Source organism: Tetrao urogallus (genome assembly GCF_951394365.1).
Source record: "Tetrao urogallus genome assembly, chromosome: 8".
Taxonomy (NCBI): Eukaryota; Metazoa; Chordata; class Aves; order Galliformes; family Phasianidae; genus Tetrao; species Tetrao urogallus.
Genome location: NC_136821.1, coordinates 34,821,734 through 34,841,568, shown reverse-complemented (window position 1 = coordinate 34,841,568; position 19,835 = coordinate 34,821,734). Strand labels below are relative to the sequence as shown.

Genomic DNA, 19,835 nt, shown 5'->3' with positions numbered 1-19,835 from the left:
GAGTCTCCTGCAGGAATTCATCAGCTGTAGCTTCCCGTTTTACACAGCACAGAGTGAAAGATAGCTACAGGCTGGAAGTGCGTGTTTGTGGCTTTACTCTTGTGTCAGGCAGGGTGGATGCCATTTGTCAGGAGCATGATGGGGGGAGGAGGCTTGTGTGTATTTCCCAATAGGAAACCTAATTGTTTGTGAAAAGTAAGTTGCTTCTGAAGCCATTCACTGGTGATATTCTCAAGGTGCTGCAGCAGAAAGAAAGCAAAGCGAAGAGTTTAGATTGATCTGTCATGTAATTGTCACCTGTGAGTTTGATTTGATAAATTCAGTCAGCTGAGTTAATTGCAAGCTTAAAGGCTAATATACAAATTTGGAAGCAAGACTAGAAAAGGGTTGTTAACTTTTCTGTAAGCTCATTTAAAAAGAAATAAAGGACCTGTAGGGATCTCTTTAGTTTCCATCACAAGCCCATAAGCCATCCGGGTAAGAAAAAGAAGCCATTTTTCTGCTTTAATGTATCAAGGTGTAAATTGTTGAAAATATTTTGAATGGAATGGGAATGCGATGTAGCTTCTCAGCTCAGAAAGCTCAGTGTGATTTTGCTTTGAGATGGAGGAAAAAAAGAAAATACAGTCATCGGCAGCGCTCTAGAAGTGCTGGTTGAAAGGGAGCTCTGGAGGTACATCTGCCATCCTCATGCTTGGAGCAGGGCTATGACCACAGCTGGGTGAGTCAGCCACTGTCCTGCTGCTCACCAGACTGAGCCAGCACTCAGAAACCTTCTGTTAGTAGAACTTGGACCATCTTGGCAGTTCTTCACTGGGTCTTTTCTTGTTCCCCAAAAACCTTAGCACTTTGTGCCGAACCACATGGTGTTTGTGTTGGCCTAAATCCCAAAGTCTTGGGCTCAGGATCTGTCATTCACATCAGCCACTCTCTTCATCAAAATAACGTATTCGTGTTCATGGGTTTTCTGGGCTGTGAGAAGTAGAGGGAAATTCTGTTGCTGAGTATTAGCAGCACCACTGAAATTTGTTTGGTGGGAGGTTTGTCTTAGAAGAGAACTGAAAATATGAAATGTTAGCTTGTGTTTTCGTGTAGCCTATTGCAACTTCAGAATGCTAGGCCACAACTTCAAGCCTCGATTACTTCCTTTGCTTCTGTGGGCCTGATTTCCTTGCTAAACTTCTTAAACTTCTTTTTTGGATAACGTCTTTAGAAAGTGCTAAAACAGCAGCTGGTGCAAATGGCTTTCAGCTGATGGGTCCAGCACACAGCATCGTGAAGGGGAGTGGTGGTTGGAGACAGGGATTTTTTCAGCAGCTTGGAAGGTGATACTCTGATCGTGGACTTCTCATGGACAAAAAGAGTTGCCCAGGGAAAGTGATTAGAGAGGAAAGATGCCAGTGGCTAAAGCCCTGCCTTGGGACTGCCCAGCACAGCTTGTAAAGCATACCTCAGACTTTGTGTAATTGAGCAAATCTACTTAGTTTCTCTGTCTGTTTCACATCTACGAAGCAGAGATTGCCAAACAGAAGTTCATGAGACTGAGTATGTTCAACACCAGGCAGACAGATGCAGTGCGAGATGGATCCGTGTTAAGGACTAAAGATGAGATTCAGTCTTGGGAAAAGAAGGGAGAAAAAGGGACAATTATGCCAACTCTAATAAACACAAAGTAGTTCACTGAGCTCCGCTGTCTTCCCAAAGGCTGCTCTGGGAAAAGACATAATGATAGAACTGGGAGTCAGGAGATCTGGGTTTTATTTTCATGTCTGCCACTATCTTCCTTTGTGGCCCAGGGTCATTTAACCTCTGAAAAATGGGGGAAATGATAGCAGATAATTAACAACCTCACAGGAGCATTGAAAATTAATTCATTAATTTTTCTGAACTCATCACTAGAAGGTACAATGGAAATCCAAAGTGTTATCGTATCTTACAAAATTACGTCTGTTTCTTTGCATATGCTTTTAAAGAGTGTTCTTAAAGCCATGGAAGGCCTCTGGGTTGCCTTTCAAGAGCAGTCAGAAAGTCAGCAGTGCCTGCTGCCCTTAGGAAGAGCCTGCCACGAAGAATGAAACCAGCATTATAAAATATGTTTGTATCATGTGCAAATCCTGTGCCAGGATTGGAGCAAAATATGGTCAGAAACAGAAACTCCAAAGCAGACTCTTTTGGCCCATCTCAAGTTGTGGACGTAATTATTTTAAGTTTTGTTTGGACGTAGATTATTTTAAGCACCTTGGGTTGGCTGTCTCACCTTGGTTGCTCGTGTCAGCAGTATATAAATAAATACATCAAGGATGTATTTATTTTTTTTTCATGCTCAGTTTGTCTTTTGTGTCATAGCTGTAACAGTGCAGAACCTGTACAAAATGTTCCTGGTAGCTGGGTTGTTGAGGCTCAAGCTTTCCAGGAGGCGAATGAACAGGATGAGCTGAAATATGGCAAATTTAGGCTGTTTTGTTGGAAGCCCCTAATGAGGTTGGAGTGGGCTGCTGAAATCTGTAGCCTTTAGGGTTTCAGAGAGGGCTGCGTTGCTTTTTCTGTTGGTCAAATACTTTCTTTTTCTGCTCTGTTAAGATCTTCATGCCATCCATCTTCATGTCAATCAATTTTATCTTCTCTATTGACACAATTTGTTTTCCATTTATGTCTAGGGAACGTGACTACTAGCACATCTGTGTCTCAGATGGCAAGTGGGATCAGTCTAGTCTCCTTCAACAGCCGTCCGGACGGTATGCATCAGCGCTCTTACTCGGTCTCCAGTGCAGATCAGTGGAGTGAGGCAACAGTCATTGCAAACTCTGGCATTAGCAGTGGTAAGAAACTTGGAGCTGGGGGGGGTGACCTGCATTGGGGTGAAAAGGGAATTTGGTGTTGTGTGGTTAAAGTGAAAATACGACTGGATGTTATTCACCCAGATATTCTGTTGGAAGCCAAACTTCCAGCATCCGAGGGAAAAAGGAGGCATCTTATGAAAGAACAGATTAATACAATGTTTTCTCAGTGGGAAGAGCTGATGTATGATACTACTGCTTAATTTGAATGTCAGGTTCATAATGTAGGTTGTTCGCTTTGTATTCTTATTTTCTTATTCTGTGTGGTTGGTATTAGCAGTAAATTGCCCTGCAGACCTATTCAGTGGCGTGCCCTTTCTTCATTGTGGCCTTGCTTTGAAGGATGCACGCTGCTGGCATACCTGTTTTTTTTTCTCTTCTAGTATTTAGACTATTTAACAGTGTTGAAAGGAGCGAAGGCTATTCCAGATGGTGTTTTGTATTGAGAGTAACAGCAAAACAGCTTGTTGCTTTTAAAGGGTGGGCAAGATAGCAGGAAAACATTGCACAGGGGAGGATTATGGCGCATTGGGGCAGCCATGGCGCTCATGGGGGATAAGAGTGGAGGGCTGTGTCATAGTGAGCTGCAGGTCAGGTTGGTACTGGGGAAACATGGGTCTGGGGCATGCAGGTTGTGCCAGCTGACTGGGGAAACCATGGGAAGCTCCTGAAACGGAGGGCAGCAAGTGAAAAGGAGATATGTGTGAAAGAGAGCTCTGCACAGAAGTAAAATAGGATTGTGGATAGCATGAACAAGTATGTGCGTAAGAGAGGAGAAAGGGAGGACTGTTTCTGATGGCTGTTTCAAACAACAGGGAGAATGGCAGGAGCATAAAGACTATTTTGTGTGTCCCACGTGTTTCTGTTCACTGTTCTGAGTCTGGAGTTTTCAGGCAGCTGTGGATAGATTTTCAATGCTACCTTACGGAAAAGGAGAGTTCAAATCAGTCACCTCAGCAGTGGCTGATTCATGCTCAAGTTTATGGTTGCTTAAGCACATCCATTTCTGCAGCTCTGAACTTGCAGGCAGCACCTTCAGCAGTGTGATATTTGCATCAAAATGATGCAGGTTTGGATCAAGAATTTTCTGAAGCAGGCAGAATGGTGAAGTTCTTCAGCACTGTTCTCTTCAGTGTCAGCCCAGCTTACTTGCTTCTTTGGGACCTGGTTAGTCTCTCGGGACAGTCAGCATTCTCCTCCTCCTGCTTGTTTTCCTTCCAGCAAGGAGAGTATTTTCATTCACCCCTTGCATTGCTAATGTAGCGGTTCCTTTGGACCGAACTAGTTTCACAGTTAAGCCTGCATGCTCTTCTCTCTTCTGAGCTGCTCTGTTATTTCCATCCACCCTGATTCTACTTTGCTTTTAAAAGCTTGTACCGGAGCTTCTGCTTTCCAGTGCCCTTCTTTTACACTGTAGCTCTTCAAAGGGAAGTTGGAGAACATTGCGTGTTCTCGCTGGAATGAAGGCAAGTGAAAGTCAAGGCATAGCCAGTGCCTGGTCCCTGCACCTGCCAGACCTGCAGACGGCTGAGCCGTGCCTTTAACAGATGAGAAAACCAAGGCTGCAATGGAACAACATCTTCAAATGCAAAACTCAATGAGTCCCTAAAAGTGGCATGTAATTTATGTGCTGAAAACTAGAAACAGAGCCTAACTTCCTTCTCCTTCCCCTTGACCTTGAGGTGCTGCTTCTGCACTGGAGTTGCGGTGGCTCCTGGTTCTGCACTGCAGCTAGTTCTAAATTATTGGGGAAGGGAACCTTTCCTCCTGCACAACCTCTGTACTCCTTTTTTTGACTTGACATTCACATGTGATTACTTCTGGATCAAAAGAGATGACAGCTAGAATTATCTATGAAATATTTATTAAAGAGCTGAAGTTGACTGGTGGGTGGTTCTGGATCAGCCTGACTTAATTTCTCGCAGAGGTTCTGCTTTTCTGAAACAATAAGAAATCGCTTTAATATGTGAGGAGAATGGATAGTGGCCATTTTTAGCCAACGGAATGTCAGGGTAAACAGAGGTATTGTGATAAAACGGCTGCAAAGCATCAAGAACATTCCTTTCCATCAGCGTATCGTCTTTCGGGAAGCTCATAGATGTGTCCTTTATGCCAGCAAGTTGACGCATGAAAAACCCTTTTTAATTTCAGGGTTTTTTCTCTCCATTAAAAGATTTTGAATTTTAGTCATAAAAAGGTAATACTGTGAAAGCAGCAGGTACGGAGAGAAGCTAAGCATCTTTTGGAATTCAAATGCCAATGTACTGGAGAATATGTCTGCTTATTGTCAAACGGTTTTATTGTAGACAAAATAACATATTGGGATTCAATTTTTCTCTGCACCTTTTTTTCACATTAAATTAATACTTTGTGTGGCTCTGGAGAACTTTTCAAAGTCTTCCGAAGCAGACCTTTGGTTTCCTGGGGCTTCTGTCTTTCAAGCAGCTGTGAACATCTCCTAATTAGATAAATTACTTTGTAGTGGGCAGAGCCACAAAACAGGAGGTGCTGGATAAATTAAAGGGGAAAAATAGAAAAATCCATTCTCTGAAATGGAATGCCCCACTGCTTTATGACTATTACTGTTGTAAGGTTTTACATTTAAGTACCTGAGGTTTAAAATTAAATGTCTAATATAATTTGGCACTGGTAACATGAAGCCTGTGACTGCCCTCAGAGAAAATCCAGACAGCTTAGTTCAGTGTTTCAAATTGCTGTCTGCCAGATAGTGAGCGGCCCGCGCCAATGGCTCACAATTTAGCTAGATACCGCCCGCTGCTCCGTGTGATTTTAAATTCACCAACATATTTGTCTTAAAACTTGGAAATGTAAAGAGGCTGCTCCAGAAGTACATGAAAAATTAATGCTTTTTACATTTTTTCTTACTCTTGTAAGTACTTGACAGGAGTAATTTTAGCAGCAAGCGAGAATAAAAACTGGGGGCAGTAAATCCCTGTCCAGGAACCCCTTGTGTGGATTCTTTATGGACCCAGAATTGATCTACATGTCAGATCCTGATGTAGTTTAAACTGTTTATCATCCTAATGGCAGCGGAGAGACCGTGAACACCAACTTATAATCCTCGGCGAAAGAAATTGGTGTTTGCAGTCAGTGAAGGAGCAGTTCAGTGTTATGGATAGATTTAAAACGATTACTGCCACCACCACTATTGGCTGAGAGGTTCCCCTGGATCGGGTCGGGAGGAAGGCTGCGGGTTGGTTGGGTTCTTGTATTTGGTACATCTTGATGGACAATGCTGTGATGCATCTCAAGCTTGAGTAGGAAGCAGCTTTCCAGTGGAAAGAAGACCCAGCAATTGATATTAACTAGCAGCGTTGCTATCGTTAATGAAAGATAAGGCTGGCTGTTGTGCAGCCCTTACAGTTTGTACATCGCATCGCTTGAGAGGCACCCTCAAGCTTAGCAGCAGTGGTAGAGACTGCAGCCAGCTCTGTGAGGTTACCAAAATCCAGTTTGGGAGTCTTAACCCCAAGAAAATGGAGGGCGTTATTTCCTACCCCACATTGAGGAAGCAGCACATCTGCTTTTACCTCTTCTGTCAATATTAGAGTTTTTGCTTTGCTTCTAAGGCTGTGTCCAGAGGGAAGCATTTCTTTAGTTAGTCCCAGTAATAAGCGTGTCTGACACAGTGCTTCAAACAGTAGTTTGTGTGGGGTGGGGATTTCTTTATTCTTGATTTCCAAACTGTCTTGTGAATTCTGGCTGGATGGAAAATTCCACAGATAGAAAATAAATCAAATATCTGTTTAAATACCATCCACTTAGGTTTTATCGCTGTACGATTGCTTCTACAGGCCATTTGATCCCTGCTGTAATTTATATAAATTGTAATACCTGGTGTCTTTTCAGTTTCTAACGGTTTGATTTTAGGGTTTGTTAATGTGAAATTGAGTTTTCACTGTGCCATGGGGTACGAGAGGTCATCGGGGTGTTTATATTAATGCAGACCTTACAACTTGCCTTACTTTTCTGATCATAAGCACTCGGAATGATTAAACGGCGGAGTCTTGTGCTGTACGTTGTCATAACACTTTCATCTCAGAAACGAAGCCGAAAGCGTGTTTGAGAGGGCTTTGAATTCAATAGGCAGCTCTTGACAAGGATAAATTATGTAATTTCAAATAAATTTACGGAATTTCAGAGTTGTGGTGTAAGTGTATATAAATGGTTTAGGCTGGAAAAGCTATTTCTTCCTTTTTCAAGAAGGAAGTAGTTAACCAAGGAGCAAATATGAAGTCACTTTCTTGTTTTCTAGCCGCTCTTGTGTTTCCTGCAGTTGCCAATGGGTGAACTCCTTTAGTTAGACTGTAAGAATCTCAGGTGAATGGGGGAGCTGATGGCAGCTCTCCCCACCCCAAGTAGTGCCCTTCTCACAGAGCTTCCCATCAGTGTCACAGAATGTAGGCTCTTACTTTGTATTCTCTGGATGTTTATTTGTTGCCCATATGTTGGGGAAAATCTATCCTGACATACAGACGAAGAACACGGTCAGAAGACCTCTGCAATCCCCTACTCATGCAGTAGGGTTCAGACAGGGCTAGCTTACTTCCTGCCCTGACAGAGTGCCTTTTACCACGGGATCCAGGCTGGGGTTGGGGTTATTGTAGTGCCTTGGGCTTGGAGCCGTTGGTGAGACATCGCCATTGGATCCCACCAGGGCTGGCATCTGGCAAGGCATGTATGACCACCAGAGAGAGGATTTAAAAGAACGAAATACGTGGGAGCAGATCTTCAGTTGCTCTGTCTGTGCTGAAGGGGGAGAGATGGTGCTTACGTACTCAGAGCCAATGGCAGTGAGCTGCTGCCTGCAAAAAACTTCAATCTCCGTGCAGCTCAGTTTGAGGTTAAGAAGGGCTTTGGAAGCATGGGCAGCCCTGCCCAACTTTTCTGGTTTTCAGCTAAATATTTCTGTATTTGCTGAGTGCTGCTGTTGAAATACTGAGTTATATGGATTTTTACTGTTCTGCTGTTCTCCAGAAACCCATCTGCTTTTCCTGGTTAAGATCCTCTTCTTTCTGACCCCTCCCAGCCCCTGCTTAAAACTTAAAGAATCGCTGCATTCAGCAATTACATCCCGTGCTTGGTTCCGAAATGGTAAAGAATGTGAGTTTTCATCTCGTGCTAATTTGACATTGGCAACCTCAAACCTCATGCTCATCTTAATCTCATTCACAGTCCCCAGTGCCAAATGTCTGTCAATAAATTGTTTATGTGACTCAGTTAACGTGGTGAGTGGAGCTATGAAGCTTTGCTTTCTGCATTGGCTTACTGACGCTTAAATGTGTTTTGTGCAGTTTAGCTCTGAGTTTAAGCTGAAACAGGACTGTGGATGTCTATTAGGAAAAATAATCTGACTTGACTGTCTGGCTTTGTTTAATAAATGGGTGCTTTGCTGCCTCTGGCCAGGATTGATTGTCACACCTTCTCCTTTTGTCCCCAGTCACTCCCGACCCAAGAGAAAAGAAAAACACCCCAAACCAAAGGGGTTCTTTTTATTCTGGAGCATAAACTTAAGCCTGACAGGATTGTGAGAATAGGAAGGTCATTTCTGACCTTCCAGGTGCAGGGTTAGTGCCTTGCAGTCCCCAGAAATCAGTACTTCCAAAGCAGGGAAAGCAGATCCCTGCCATTGATAGCAGTGGAAGCATGGGGCACTTCTGACTTCAGGTTGGTTTAGTATCTGTCTCTAACAGCAGCTGCAGGCTGCCTCTCTGGAGCACAGATGTTTAACAGGCACAGCACTGAAAAATCTGCAAAATATTCTGTTCTCTGATTCTCTGCATCGGTATCTGGCCAAGTGGAAGGGTTAATATTGCAGATGAGCACACTTACAGGCAGTGAGTTGTTCACCAGGAAGGCAGCCCTGTATTCTCATTTGTATAAAGAGTGCTCAACCTTCCAAAGACTTTTTTTGTTTGTTTCTTGTTTAACGTTGCTTTAATCTTCAATGTTTGTAGTTTTGGAATGAGTTTTGCTGTGATCTTTCTTGGCAGGTGAGTCACCAGATGGTCTGAGAGGTACCATCAGCTGTGATTATTTCTCCCCGTGTCTCAGAAATAAATGTGACCCGTGGCATAGATTGCTGCAAATAGAGGCAGAGGCATCAATGCGTTGCCTAAATTCAGGTGGACTTGGCTTGAGCTATTTGAGCTGCATTTGATTTGAGGATACCTGAAGTGATATTTATCTAAATTTTAATAGTCCTACGTTGATGTAATAACAATAATGAAAATGTTAAACTGAAGTGAAATTTTGGAATGTTGAAAATACAAAGTTGGGAGGGCTGAAAGTTACATATAGTTACCATTGAAGTAATTCCAAGTTTCAGAACTTTTTTGTCCACACTTTTGAAGTCCAAACAGATGCTTGTAGTAATTAAACTCCTCGTTTAATGTATGTTCAGAAGCACGCTGCTTTGTTTGGCCTGTTTCTGGGTGAAGTGTGTGCAAGAAACTCACATGATGCTTTTATTTCTTCTCAGGCTTAATGAAGTTTCTGTTCCAATTAACATGAGTGCTTGCCTCATCAAGCATGTCTGTTTGCAGTCTCGGTTTCTTTCCAGTCCAGATCACAGAGCATTGGGTACGGGGATGTTGTGTATACTTTACCTATGGAATCCAACACTTCAAAGCCTCTTCACAGCATCTGCAGTTCAAGGAGTGAAAGAAGCCTCTGTGTTAAACCCGATCCGCATCTCTTTCACAGCCTGCTGATTGTTGGGGAGCAGTTGAAGCTCGGCGCTCGGCTTCCCACAGGTGGAAGAGCATCTCCTTTCAAGTCCCCGGGCCGTGCATTCGTTACAGTCGATACAGCTCCTTAATTCAGTGGCAGTGTGTGCCACCCACAGCCCAGGCTGGCAAGGAGTATCCAGTTTACACGAGGCCGCACGCGAGTGGCTTTTCCTGATGCATGCATTCAGTGAGAGCAGGAGAAGAAGGGCCCTGACTTCAGCTTTCCCAGACCCTCAGAACAGCTGGGGAAACCTGGAAGGAGTGCTCGGTAACGTTTAAAAAAGACAGCAACAGAGTTTGTCAGTGACATTTGCATTATCTGGTGCCCACATAAGGCACCAGGGCCATTGCTTCATGTGAAGAGCAAGGTGTGTTTTATATTTCAGCTATATGCTGCTGTAGTTTTTGCCTTTCCTTAAGAGTATCGTGGGTGTTGCTTTCACAGTTTGCTTTCCTTTCTGCTGCTGGTGCTCGTGGCAGGCGTTACCAGGAAAGCCTGAGCCTTTTCCTAGTGTGATGTGCATCACTGCCTGTTTAATAAACAGCAGTCATTCATCTTTAATTGGAAAATGTTAAGAGTCTCTTGGTTTCTCCAAAATGCTGATCTTCAGGCTTGCTGCTGAAGTCCTGTGAACTGATTGTTGAGAGTTTCCCAACCTCTTCTCAATTACCGGAGAGTGGGTTTGATGCTTGAAGTTATCCACAGGTTATACAGACTGAAGGTTAAAGTACGAGACTAGAGACAGGCTACATGGCTCTTTTCCTGGCTCTGAGCGTTTCTTTGAAGAGAGTCAGTTCTTCCTTTGTGTCTTATTTTGCTTAAGTTGAAATACAAGGTAAATATTTTAGGAGGAAATGGTTCAGCAAGGCATACATTCATTATTTTCCAAGTGCCTTGAGACCTCAAGGCTGTGTTTCAAAGCGAAATGTTGATGCGTGAGATTTTTTTTTGCAATCAGAAGACAATGCTGATTGTTAGATCAGGGCAGAGCTCTGACCCTCTCCTTGTAGTTGAGTGAGTTTATTATTCACATCGATTTGATTGAGTATATAAATTAGTATATTTCACACGGTCTTGTGTGTACTCGATCATTATCTAGCTCGCTCATCCAGGATGTATTATTTTAGTGGTACTCCAAGTGCTTATTTTCCTGCCAGTCACCATTAATTGGGCTGGTCTTGCTGGGGTTGCTAGGTACCACAAACAGCAGTCGGTAATTATGGCTGGGTGCACAGTTATCTACCTGCCTTCAGTGGTTTCAGGGCCATAGAGGCGCAGGGTGGCAGGCAGCACACGGCTCAAACCAGGAGGTGCTGCCCTGGTTGCCTGTAGTGTTTGTCTTCCATCCATCTTCCTCATTGTGATGGCCAGGAACTAGTTAGCCTGTGTAAATGTAAATAAACTAGTCCCCGTGGCAGTTATCTTCTGCAACACTGTTTGCCTCTTCTTTTTGTGTCAAGGTGACGGACAGGAGAAGCAACACCCATAACATCATCCGTGCCATTCAGAGCAATTCGGGGTGACACCACATAAGAACCACATCTCTCTCCTCAACAGATCCGATGCTGCCCAGCAAAAACATTGCACTGGAGAATCAGACATCCCTTATAGATGTAGACTGTAGATGTGCTCGGTGAGAGCCACGGAGGTAGTTTGCCTTGGGACGTGGTGCCATCCTGCAGCATCCACGACTCGCCTTCTAATTTGTTGTCCTTCCGCATTCGCACAACTTGTCACATTTGATCTTTCCCCAGGGCACATTCAGCATACCATACAGATGAGGGAAGCACGAAGATGCATCAGTGTAGTGGAGGATGAGACAAATTAGAACGCTGTGTTAACTCAGGAAGCAGTTAATGTCTCTGCACCTGACCTCAACCTGCTTCAGGCGGGACGTGCAGGGGAAGGGCTCGCATCCCATTCCCAGGTCAGGATCTGAGACCTGCAGGTCCTCTCATGCAATAGTCTTTGCTGCTTATGCTCATCACCGTGTTGGCAACATAGCAGGAATAGATGCTGTCTGCATCAGATCTTCAGTTTCTGGAGGATACAAGGAGCTTACTTTGTAAGACAGCTTTGAAAGGAAGCTAAATGGAAAGGTTTTTTTTCTTTTCTTCCTAGCAGAGTGTAATGTAAACTTCTAGGGAGCAAATGTGCTTTGCTAGCACAGCAGTACGTTGCTCCTTAGGAGGGAAAATGTAGTGAGCAACATACTTTTCCTTTCTCTTTCATTCTCTCTCTTTTTTTATTTTTTTTCTAAAGTGCTGTGTTGCGTTCCTTGCTTTCATCCTTCCTTTATGCTGGCCAGATACCGTGCGTTAGTAGGAAGTGAACTAGAGGTAACTTTGTCTTTCCTTTAGATGAGAAAGATTGTAACAAGTGTCTTACTATCCTGGAAATTATTGAAGCCAGTCCTTCCGATACATATGCCACAGTGTCATGAGACTAACTTTCCCTCTCAAGTCTCTGGATAATGTCCCTTGCTCGTCACAAAGTGGCTTATTAGGCTTCCAAGTGGAAACGATCCTTTCATGCCAAACATGCCTTCAGGTCTGCTTTGCTTGAAGCACGCTAAGATGTATCAAAAGGCAGAACCTCCAAAAGTCGGGGGATCTTTTTTTGTCGAGAAGGAACCTTTGTTTTTCTTATTTAATTGAAATTGCCATTAGAGGAAAGGAGACGGTAACTTGGGCATTCAGTGGGGCTTTCTGTACATGACAGGATAGCTTTGTGATTTACAGGCTCTAGACATAAGGCTGGAAAAATGGTAGACGCCGTGGAAAGAGAATACTCCTGAGGCTCTTTCATCTCCATCCCACGGTTCGGCTCAGAGCTTCCTTTTAATTTCTTTCAGTGCAGCAGGTTAATTTAAGCCCTCAATAGCTTGAATGTCCAAGCTAAATTCAGCTGATCAATGACCGGATGGGCCCGCTTTCTATCGAAGGGACGAGCTGAGTGTGTGTTGGAAATGTTTGTGCTTTTTTTCCTGCGCGCTGAAGTCTTGTTGCCAGCCCTTCTCCCCACTCACAAATGTTTATCACTGTCGGCAGGCTTCTGCCGAGCTGCGGCTTTGACAGGTTTTTAATGTCTGTCCTGTACATCCATGCCTTACGCAGTCATTGTGCAATTGCAGCATCCCTTTAACTTCAGTTTGAGGCGGAGGAGGAATATAAAGAACTTGATAGAACGTTTATGGTAATAGCTGTAAAGAGAAGCTGCAGAGCATTGGATTTCACAGCCAGAAAAATTTCAGCTCAGGGAAATGGGTCTGAAATACAACTACAGATGGTTTTAGTCTACTGCTTCCCCTGCTTAAATAAAAGGATTGCTTTTCTCGCCTCTATTTAAAACACATGTGTAGAAGATGAAAGTGTCCAGCTATTTTTTTTATTATCCAGTCCACCGGCTACCGACATCTTTGGCTTGTTTCATTTCTCCGCTAATGGCACAGTGAAAGTTCTGAAACGCACCCGTTGGGTTCAGCCTTCCTCGGGCCGTGGCAAAGATTCCTGCTGCAGTTGGAGCTGTTGCTGTTGTTTTCGTCATCGGCTCTTTCTCTTCCCATTGAACCTGGAGGTATTAATTGTGTTGCCGCTTCTGCTCTTTAATTGATCCCGTGCGCCGCTCCTGCTTTTGTGCAGAGTCTGACTTCGTGTCACTTCAGAAAATCAAACACCCAAATTAATCAATCCCTGGGCTCTTGGGAGGAAGGCTGCGTCAGGGAGCTGGGCTCCACAAAAAGTCTAATTTCACTTTGAAAGCCAGTTGGAAAATTTTAACGAGAAGATGCAAGAAAAATGTAAACCAGATCAAGCCCGTCTTTGGTCTGCAGAGAATAGCGTCACCTGTTGAGTTTGTTTCAAGTTTTTGTAAATAGGTGATTTGACAAAAATATAAAATAAATCAAAAGGCACAAAGGTAGAGGAGGTCAGAACGGCCTTGTTTCCGCTTCAAATCGTTACACAGGAGAGAAAGGGTTGTGTGCGTGACAGAGAACAGGAGCTGTGGGCCAAAGAACGGGGCACGTTCTCGGGTTTGTGCATTTCAGCTCAGCCTTTGTGCTGTGCTATTCCCGTGCATCACGTGTTGCTGTCTCCTCCTACTTCAGCCCCCATCTGGGTGTCTTGGCATGGGGCACTCCCTCCTGCTTCTGGGCCCTACTTTTCTTCCCCCCCCCCCCTTGATTCCTATGTTGGTATTTGCAGCTACTCCACGAGGCGTGCGTGGCGAGCAGAGAAGGGAGGATGTCTCAAATGCTTCCACCCAGCTTGCTTTGAGCAGATGCAGGAGTGCTGAGGGTTGGGATGGCATTTTTTACCCTTTTCAAACCCTCTACTTCTCCTGCAACGTTGTTTGTGGGATGTGTTCCAAAAGATGAAACTATGAGGTTGAATATTAAGCTTTATGAACGTGTAATTCTGAGAGAGGATATCAGATGTGTTTCAAGTGGCAAATACGGTGCAGTGCAACAGCACAGCCCTTGAGACTCTTCAGAGGATTGGTTGATTTCTTTCCTCATTTAATGTTCCATCTCAATTCTGGGTGTTGCTTTAGACAATCTGTTTTTCCCCTTCTGCCTCTCGTTTCTCCTATTAATATGCGTCATAATCGAAAGGAGTTTCTTCTATGACTGTAATTATGAAATGCATCTAGGAGCAGGGGCAGCCTTGGAAGTTGGCTTGCATATCAACAGCTGCATTGGCTTTTTTAGGTTCTGTGATTTCTGCCTAATGCACAGGGAGAGGCAGAGAGGAGAAGGGACAGCTGTGTGCTACGAGGAGGCGCGTGCATTCGCAAGGAACTTCCATCCCCTGCCGTCAGCAGCACAGGCTGCAGCCAGCAGTGCTCTCCTGGCAGGAGAAGGCATTTTGCTGCGGTGCTGCTGCACGTCATTGACAAACCTGGCTCTGCAGTTCCAGAGCAGAGCATGTGCTGGGCAGGATAACTCTGTGGCAAGGAGAGAATGGCGTCCTTAATACAGATATACACCCTGCAAATGATGACCGTCATCAAGTAGAGCTTGCCCGTACAGTCCATCAAAAACTGCAAAGCTAATGATGGGCTGGGCAGATAATCGCGGGAGAGTTAATTGTAAGGTTCGATATGCCATCTTGTCAGCAGAGATAAGTTGTCACGTTTTCCACTTGAGCTGAAACTAAATGATTGTAAAATAAGTTATGAGTGTCCTTGGGCCTGTCTGCCAGAATGATGGCTAAGAATACATTCCTGGCCCATCAGTCTCAAGCAGCCTGCTTGATATTTATGCGAACTGAATGTTATTTTATTCCCCCTCTAGTCATGCTTGTCAGCTTCCCGAGTGAAAAGTGAAACTGCTTCTTTGACTCATACTTCAAGTATTGAAGCTCGGAGAGGCTGCAGATTGTTATTATTATTGCTAGTATTATATATTTTTTTGGGTGTGCGTTGAACGTTGATGCCCGATTGGGAAGAACTAATGGCTAACATTGAACGTGCGGGATGGCTGCAAAACAGCCCATCCCAGCCCAGCGAGACGCGTCTTATGAGTTCCCGTGCCTCCGTCAGAGCTGCTTTAGATGTGGAGTAATGAGGCGCTGGCTTTTTTAATTTGGCATGCCTTTTTCTTTGCCTCTTTTTTTTTTTTTTTCTTTCTTTTTTTTTTTTTATATCTATCTAATAGCGCCGGCAGTGGTCGTCTGTTCTCACGCGTGGTAATTGATACCAAATAAAATGCATTATTTGTATTCAGTCAGGAGTATGAAATTGCATTCAGCGGGCTGAAGCCTGAACTCATTTACAGTTTTCTGAAGCAGGGCTTTCAGGAGCCCTCTTTTCAATTTGAAGAATACCTTGTCAGGCACGAGGAGTAGCTGGAAATGGGAAAGCACGGCGCGTGAGCCTGGCGCCCTTCCATCGCTCATATTTTAAAGCAGAGCAATGGTTTACAACTTCCATCTTAAAGGGGTGCTCTCGAAAACCAGAGCATGCCCTATCGCAATAGTCAGGTGCTCTGTCATAACCATAACTGTGCCCTGTGATAACGACGACGACGTGCCCTATAGAAATAACAACGCGCCCTACGACATCAGCATCCTTTTCCAGGAGCCTTGCAGTTCTTTGCTGCTGCAGGGGGAGGGAATCCCTCGGGCTCTCCCCCTGGGAGCAGTGTGACCCCAGGGCAGCTCCTCATTGCCCACAGGGGCCGTGGCTCAGCAGGATTTACCGCAGCAGGTTCATTCTTTGGGGCGAGCGGTGGTGCAGTGCGTTTGTAAGTCTCATCATTTTTCAGAATTCACAAACAGGTTTTGTTTGTGTAATTTACAGCCTAGAAATGGGACTGACCTGCAGCAAGCGTGTAGCTTTGCATTTGTATTTATTTATTTTTTTGACAAGGGAAGGTTTTGGAGAATTCCCCTTTCACTTGCCAAATGGCTTGCAGCTGTTAAGAATTTGCAGTTTTTCATAGAATCATAGAATGGCTCGGGTTGGAAGGGACCTTTCTCTGCTCAGGGCACTGTGTCTGACATCCAGGCAGTGGTGCAGCGATGAGCACAGCTCTCATACTCCAGCCCTGTGGGTTGCAGCAGACTCAGGCGTGCATCACACTTCTTTGCAAGCAGCCTATTGAAGGGCATGGATCAAGCTGGCTGCTTCTGCGTGGTTTTTTTTTTTCCTCCCCTTGAGTAAAATGGAATAATTCTTTTTAGGGTGAAAGCTGAGAGTTAGAGGCCTGCCCACGTGCTACAGCCCTCATATTTTCTGAGGGGAAAAAGTGAAGCATTTTGAGGAATGGCATTGTATGTGAGGAAGCCTTTCTGGCTGGCATGCTTTCTGTGATATTTATGAATTGCAGTTTCCTGGTGAGTGAGCAAACAGAAAGCAACGAGATGCTGTCCTTACCCCATGGCCTCAGTAGCTTGCTCCATTGCAGAGCAGGTGGGCATCTGTCTGGTGCTGCCTGCCCCAGTACAAGGATCTGCATTTCACTGTTCTGTCCAGTTGTTTCATGTTCCCAACGTAGGAAACCTTCCTAAGCCCGTAGCTGGAGGAAAGTATTCAGGAGTGGAAGTGACGGGCTTGCATTCTTGGCCATGCCTCTGCTGTCGTCCTCTTTTTAATCTTCTTTTCTTCCAGTGTCAGAGATTTTAAAAGGCACCAATATCCCCTTTGCCAAGTGCCTGCTGAGCATCAGCTTGGCTTCTTGTCAGGGTTTGCCTTCCTCTGCACATGGAGAGGCAGTAAGCCCTTACAGGATAACTCTCCTGTTCAGATACAGGGAAACCTCCTGTACTCTACACAGTGTGCTAAACGCATTCTTACAGTTCCCTTTGTGGGTTAATGCTTGATCATTGTTTTCAAAATAGGGGGCATAGGAGAAAAAAAAGAACAAAAATCCTTAAAGGTTGCAGTTGGAGTTTGGTTTGGTCTCCACTGGCAGCCAATTAATGCCATAATTGGTCCCTCACCACTAACTTGGGGAACAACTGTGCTTAGCAGGCAATTAGTAAGTAAACTTTATAACAATAAATAAATGTTTCTTTGTCAAATAGGCATTTGTGCAGAAATTGTACTACTCAAAAAGAAATCAAAAGCTCCTTTTTAGATGCTCTCTGACTTGATGTTTTTCTAACATAGCAATTTGTCTTGAGTGCAGCCCTGGGTTGGTATCTAACCAATGTTCTGGACATAGCTTCACTTCTATTTCAGGCACTCCAAATGTAGGAAGTTATTCTGGATTGGGACAAAGAAAAAAAAAGTGCATTTATCATGAATCATAGCCAGAAAAATCGGTTTCTGTTAAACTAAAATCATGTTGGCAACTTTGGGTGAAAATAGTAGCTGAAGATTGCTGGAGTACTTGTATTCGCAACTAAACAGGCAGATAAAATTCAGTGGATGTTAGGCTATCTCTCTGTTCTGTATTAAAACACCCTATGAATAAATTTGAGGATAAGTAAGAATTTTATAAGAGTGAGCAATTGGAAATCATAGTGATTTCCTTTCCTCTTCGGTCGGTTCCAGCTGGCCTGGCTTCTAAAGCTGATGGAGAGTCCTGTCCATTTGGCAGGACCTGAGTCAGAGCTTGATCCCAGTCACTGATTTGCACCCTTTGGAAAATGTAAGTGATGCTGTTAGGAGGCTGTCCCGTATTTCCATGAGCTCAAGAGGCTAGTTGCTAGCAGGCACTGAAGGGTTATATCTTGGATTCTAGCAATCATTAGTTTAAATTATGCAGTGTTTTTATTTTTTTCCCCTTTTTTTTTTTTTTTCCCAAACTACAGATACCGGGTTAGGAGATTCAGTGTGCTCAAGCCCAAGTATATCCAGTACAACCAGCCCCAAACTCGACCCGCCTCCTTCGCCTCATGCCAACAGAAAGAAGCATCGCAGGAAGAAAAGCACCAGCAATTTCAAAGCCGATGGCATCTCAGGCACAGCTGAAGGTAAACCTGCTCCGTGGTGGAGTTTAGAGGCTGTTTTATCGTTGTGAGCTGGTGACTCAACTTCGTTGTTGGCTGTGAACAGAATTGCAGAGAAATTAGAAAGGAGAGAAATTAATGGTGTGATCTTCCTCACGATGGAGCTGAGTGATGCGAGGCATGGCATGACAGCGAATTGTACTGTCTGAAACGTGTTTGGAACCGGTTGTTTAATTAAAATAAGGGTCCCCAAGGTGATACAGAGCGGTGGTAGTGGGGAAGTTAAGGTGCAGGCATACTCATACTTGTTTAAAAAGAAAGGGAAGCTGGGTTCACTCAGTAGCTTGTACATCACATCAGAATTTGTGTGTTTGCTCAGTGTTAATAAATCTAGCACTCTCTCTTCTGCTTAGACTTATCTTCTGCTCTAGAATCATCTGATGCCTGTTATTCTTTGAATATTCAGCTGCTTGGGGAAAGATGCTGTTATCCGAGGACAAAAAGGAAAGGGGAGAGTTTAAATGCTTGGGTTCTTTTGTAAGAACCAGAAAGCAAAAGCCAAAAAGGACTTCTTTTTCTCCTTAGTTTAGCTTACCGTTTCCAACGTGAGCACTGCTGTAGCTGTTCAATGCCTTTCTGAAGGGGTAACAATGTGTACGGTGGCCAGATATGATATAAAACATGCTTGTATCTTTAGAAAAGAAGAAAAGAAACATGCTAGGATTCAGCCAAAAGAGCTCCAGAAAAAAAGATGAACAAGGGTAGTTGGAAAGCTCAGAAACTGGGGAGTCAACATAGAAGGGGAGATGAAAAAAGGAGACAATGGAATAACATTGTTGGGAAAAGGGAGTGTTTAGCAAGAAAAAGATGTGGTTGTAAGCATTGGAGAGTGAAAAAAAAAAACAGCTAATTCAGTATCAAAGAGTGTTGGAACAGGTTCTGAGAAAAGGATGACAATTGCAGACAGCTGAAGAGGCATTAAAAATAGATGTGATAATAGTATACAACTGAGAAAGGGCATGTTAACTACTACTTAGTCATCCTTATTTTCCATTTATTTAATTTCTCAATTGCACTTCTGTCACATACGGAATTTATTTCCTCAGCTATCTATACAAATCCTTTTTAGAAAGCCATCAGCTTTTCTTTTTTTTCATAATAGCTCCTGTTGTGTTCTGTTTCCAGTCATTTAACTATCTTTACTGTTAGTTTCCCCCTAGTTTATGGCCTGCAGCCAAATTTTATTTTAAACTTTCATTTTTAATTTGTCTCTCTCTCTTTTTTTTTTTCTTTTCCCCTTAACAATCCTTTTTACACCACTTATTTTCATACCTCAGTGGGAAGTTACAGAGGGGATTTTTCAGAGAGCTCACCATTTGTCCACAAGCATTTTGTGGAAGTCAATATAAATCAAGACCAGCTGGGTATCAAAAGCCTTTGAAAATCTCTTTGTAAGTAGTTAATACGTGTATGTTTTCTTTCTCCTGGTGAGCTTATTTTCACAAGTCACTGGAGCTGGAGCCTGTGTGGTCCTGGTCTGCAGGGAGACTTTTGAAGTGCAGCAAGCAGGCAGGGATTTGCAGTTGTTGTGCACCTTGCCCTGAAATCTTGCTATTAACTGGAGAGGAGACCGCGTGGCTCCTTTATCCTTCTCTGTTTTCTCTTGCTCTTCTCCTTGTCTTGCAGCATCTTAGCATGCCAGTCCAAAAACCCTTTACAATGACTTAACAAAACTGTCCCACTTCATAGAAATGTGCCTGCAGGAGCATCAGGCCTAACTGTAGAGCAGCACCAAGTGATACCTAGGCAGCCTTAAAAGTAGCAGCGAGTGCTGGCATCTGCTTGC

At 43.9% G+C, this 19,835-nt stretch overlaps 1 protein-coding gene across 2 annotated transcripts in view; it reads left to right on the top strand.

Moving 5' to 3' along the window:
• AGAP1 (ArfGAP with GTPase domain, ankyrin repeat and PH domain 1) overlaps window positions 1-19,835 on the top strand; it is a gene marked incomplete at both ends in the record, with an annotated part of 281,406 nt that overhangs the window by 189,963 nt on the left and 71,608 nt on the right. The window contains 2 exons of one of the 2 annotated variants that reach the window (XM_079538940.1): window positions 2,658-2,819; window positions 17,852-18,013. In XM_079538940.1, the coding sequence (XP_079395066.1) occupies window positions 2,658-2,819; window positions 17,852-18,013 (324 nt within the window). The remainder of the gene's footprint in view (window positions 1-2,657; window positions 2,820-17,851; window positions 18,014-19,835) is intronic. The other variant, XM_079538941.1, reaches the window with a different exon arrangement.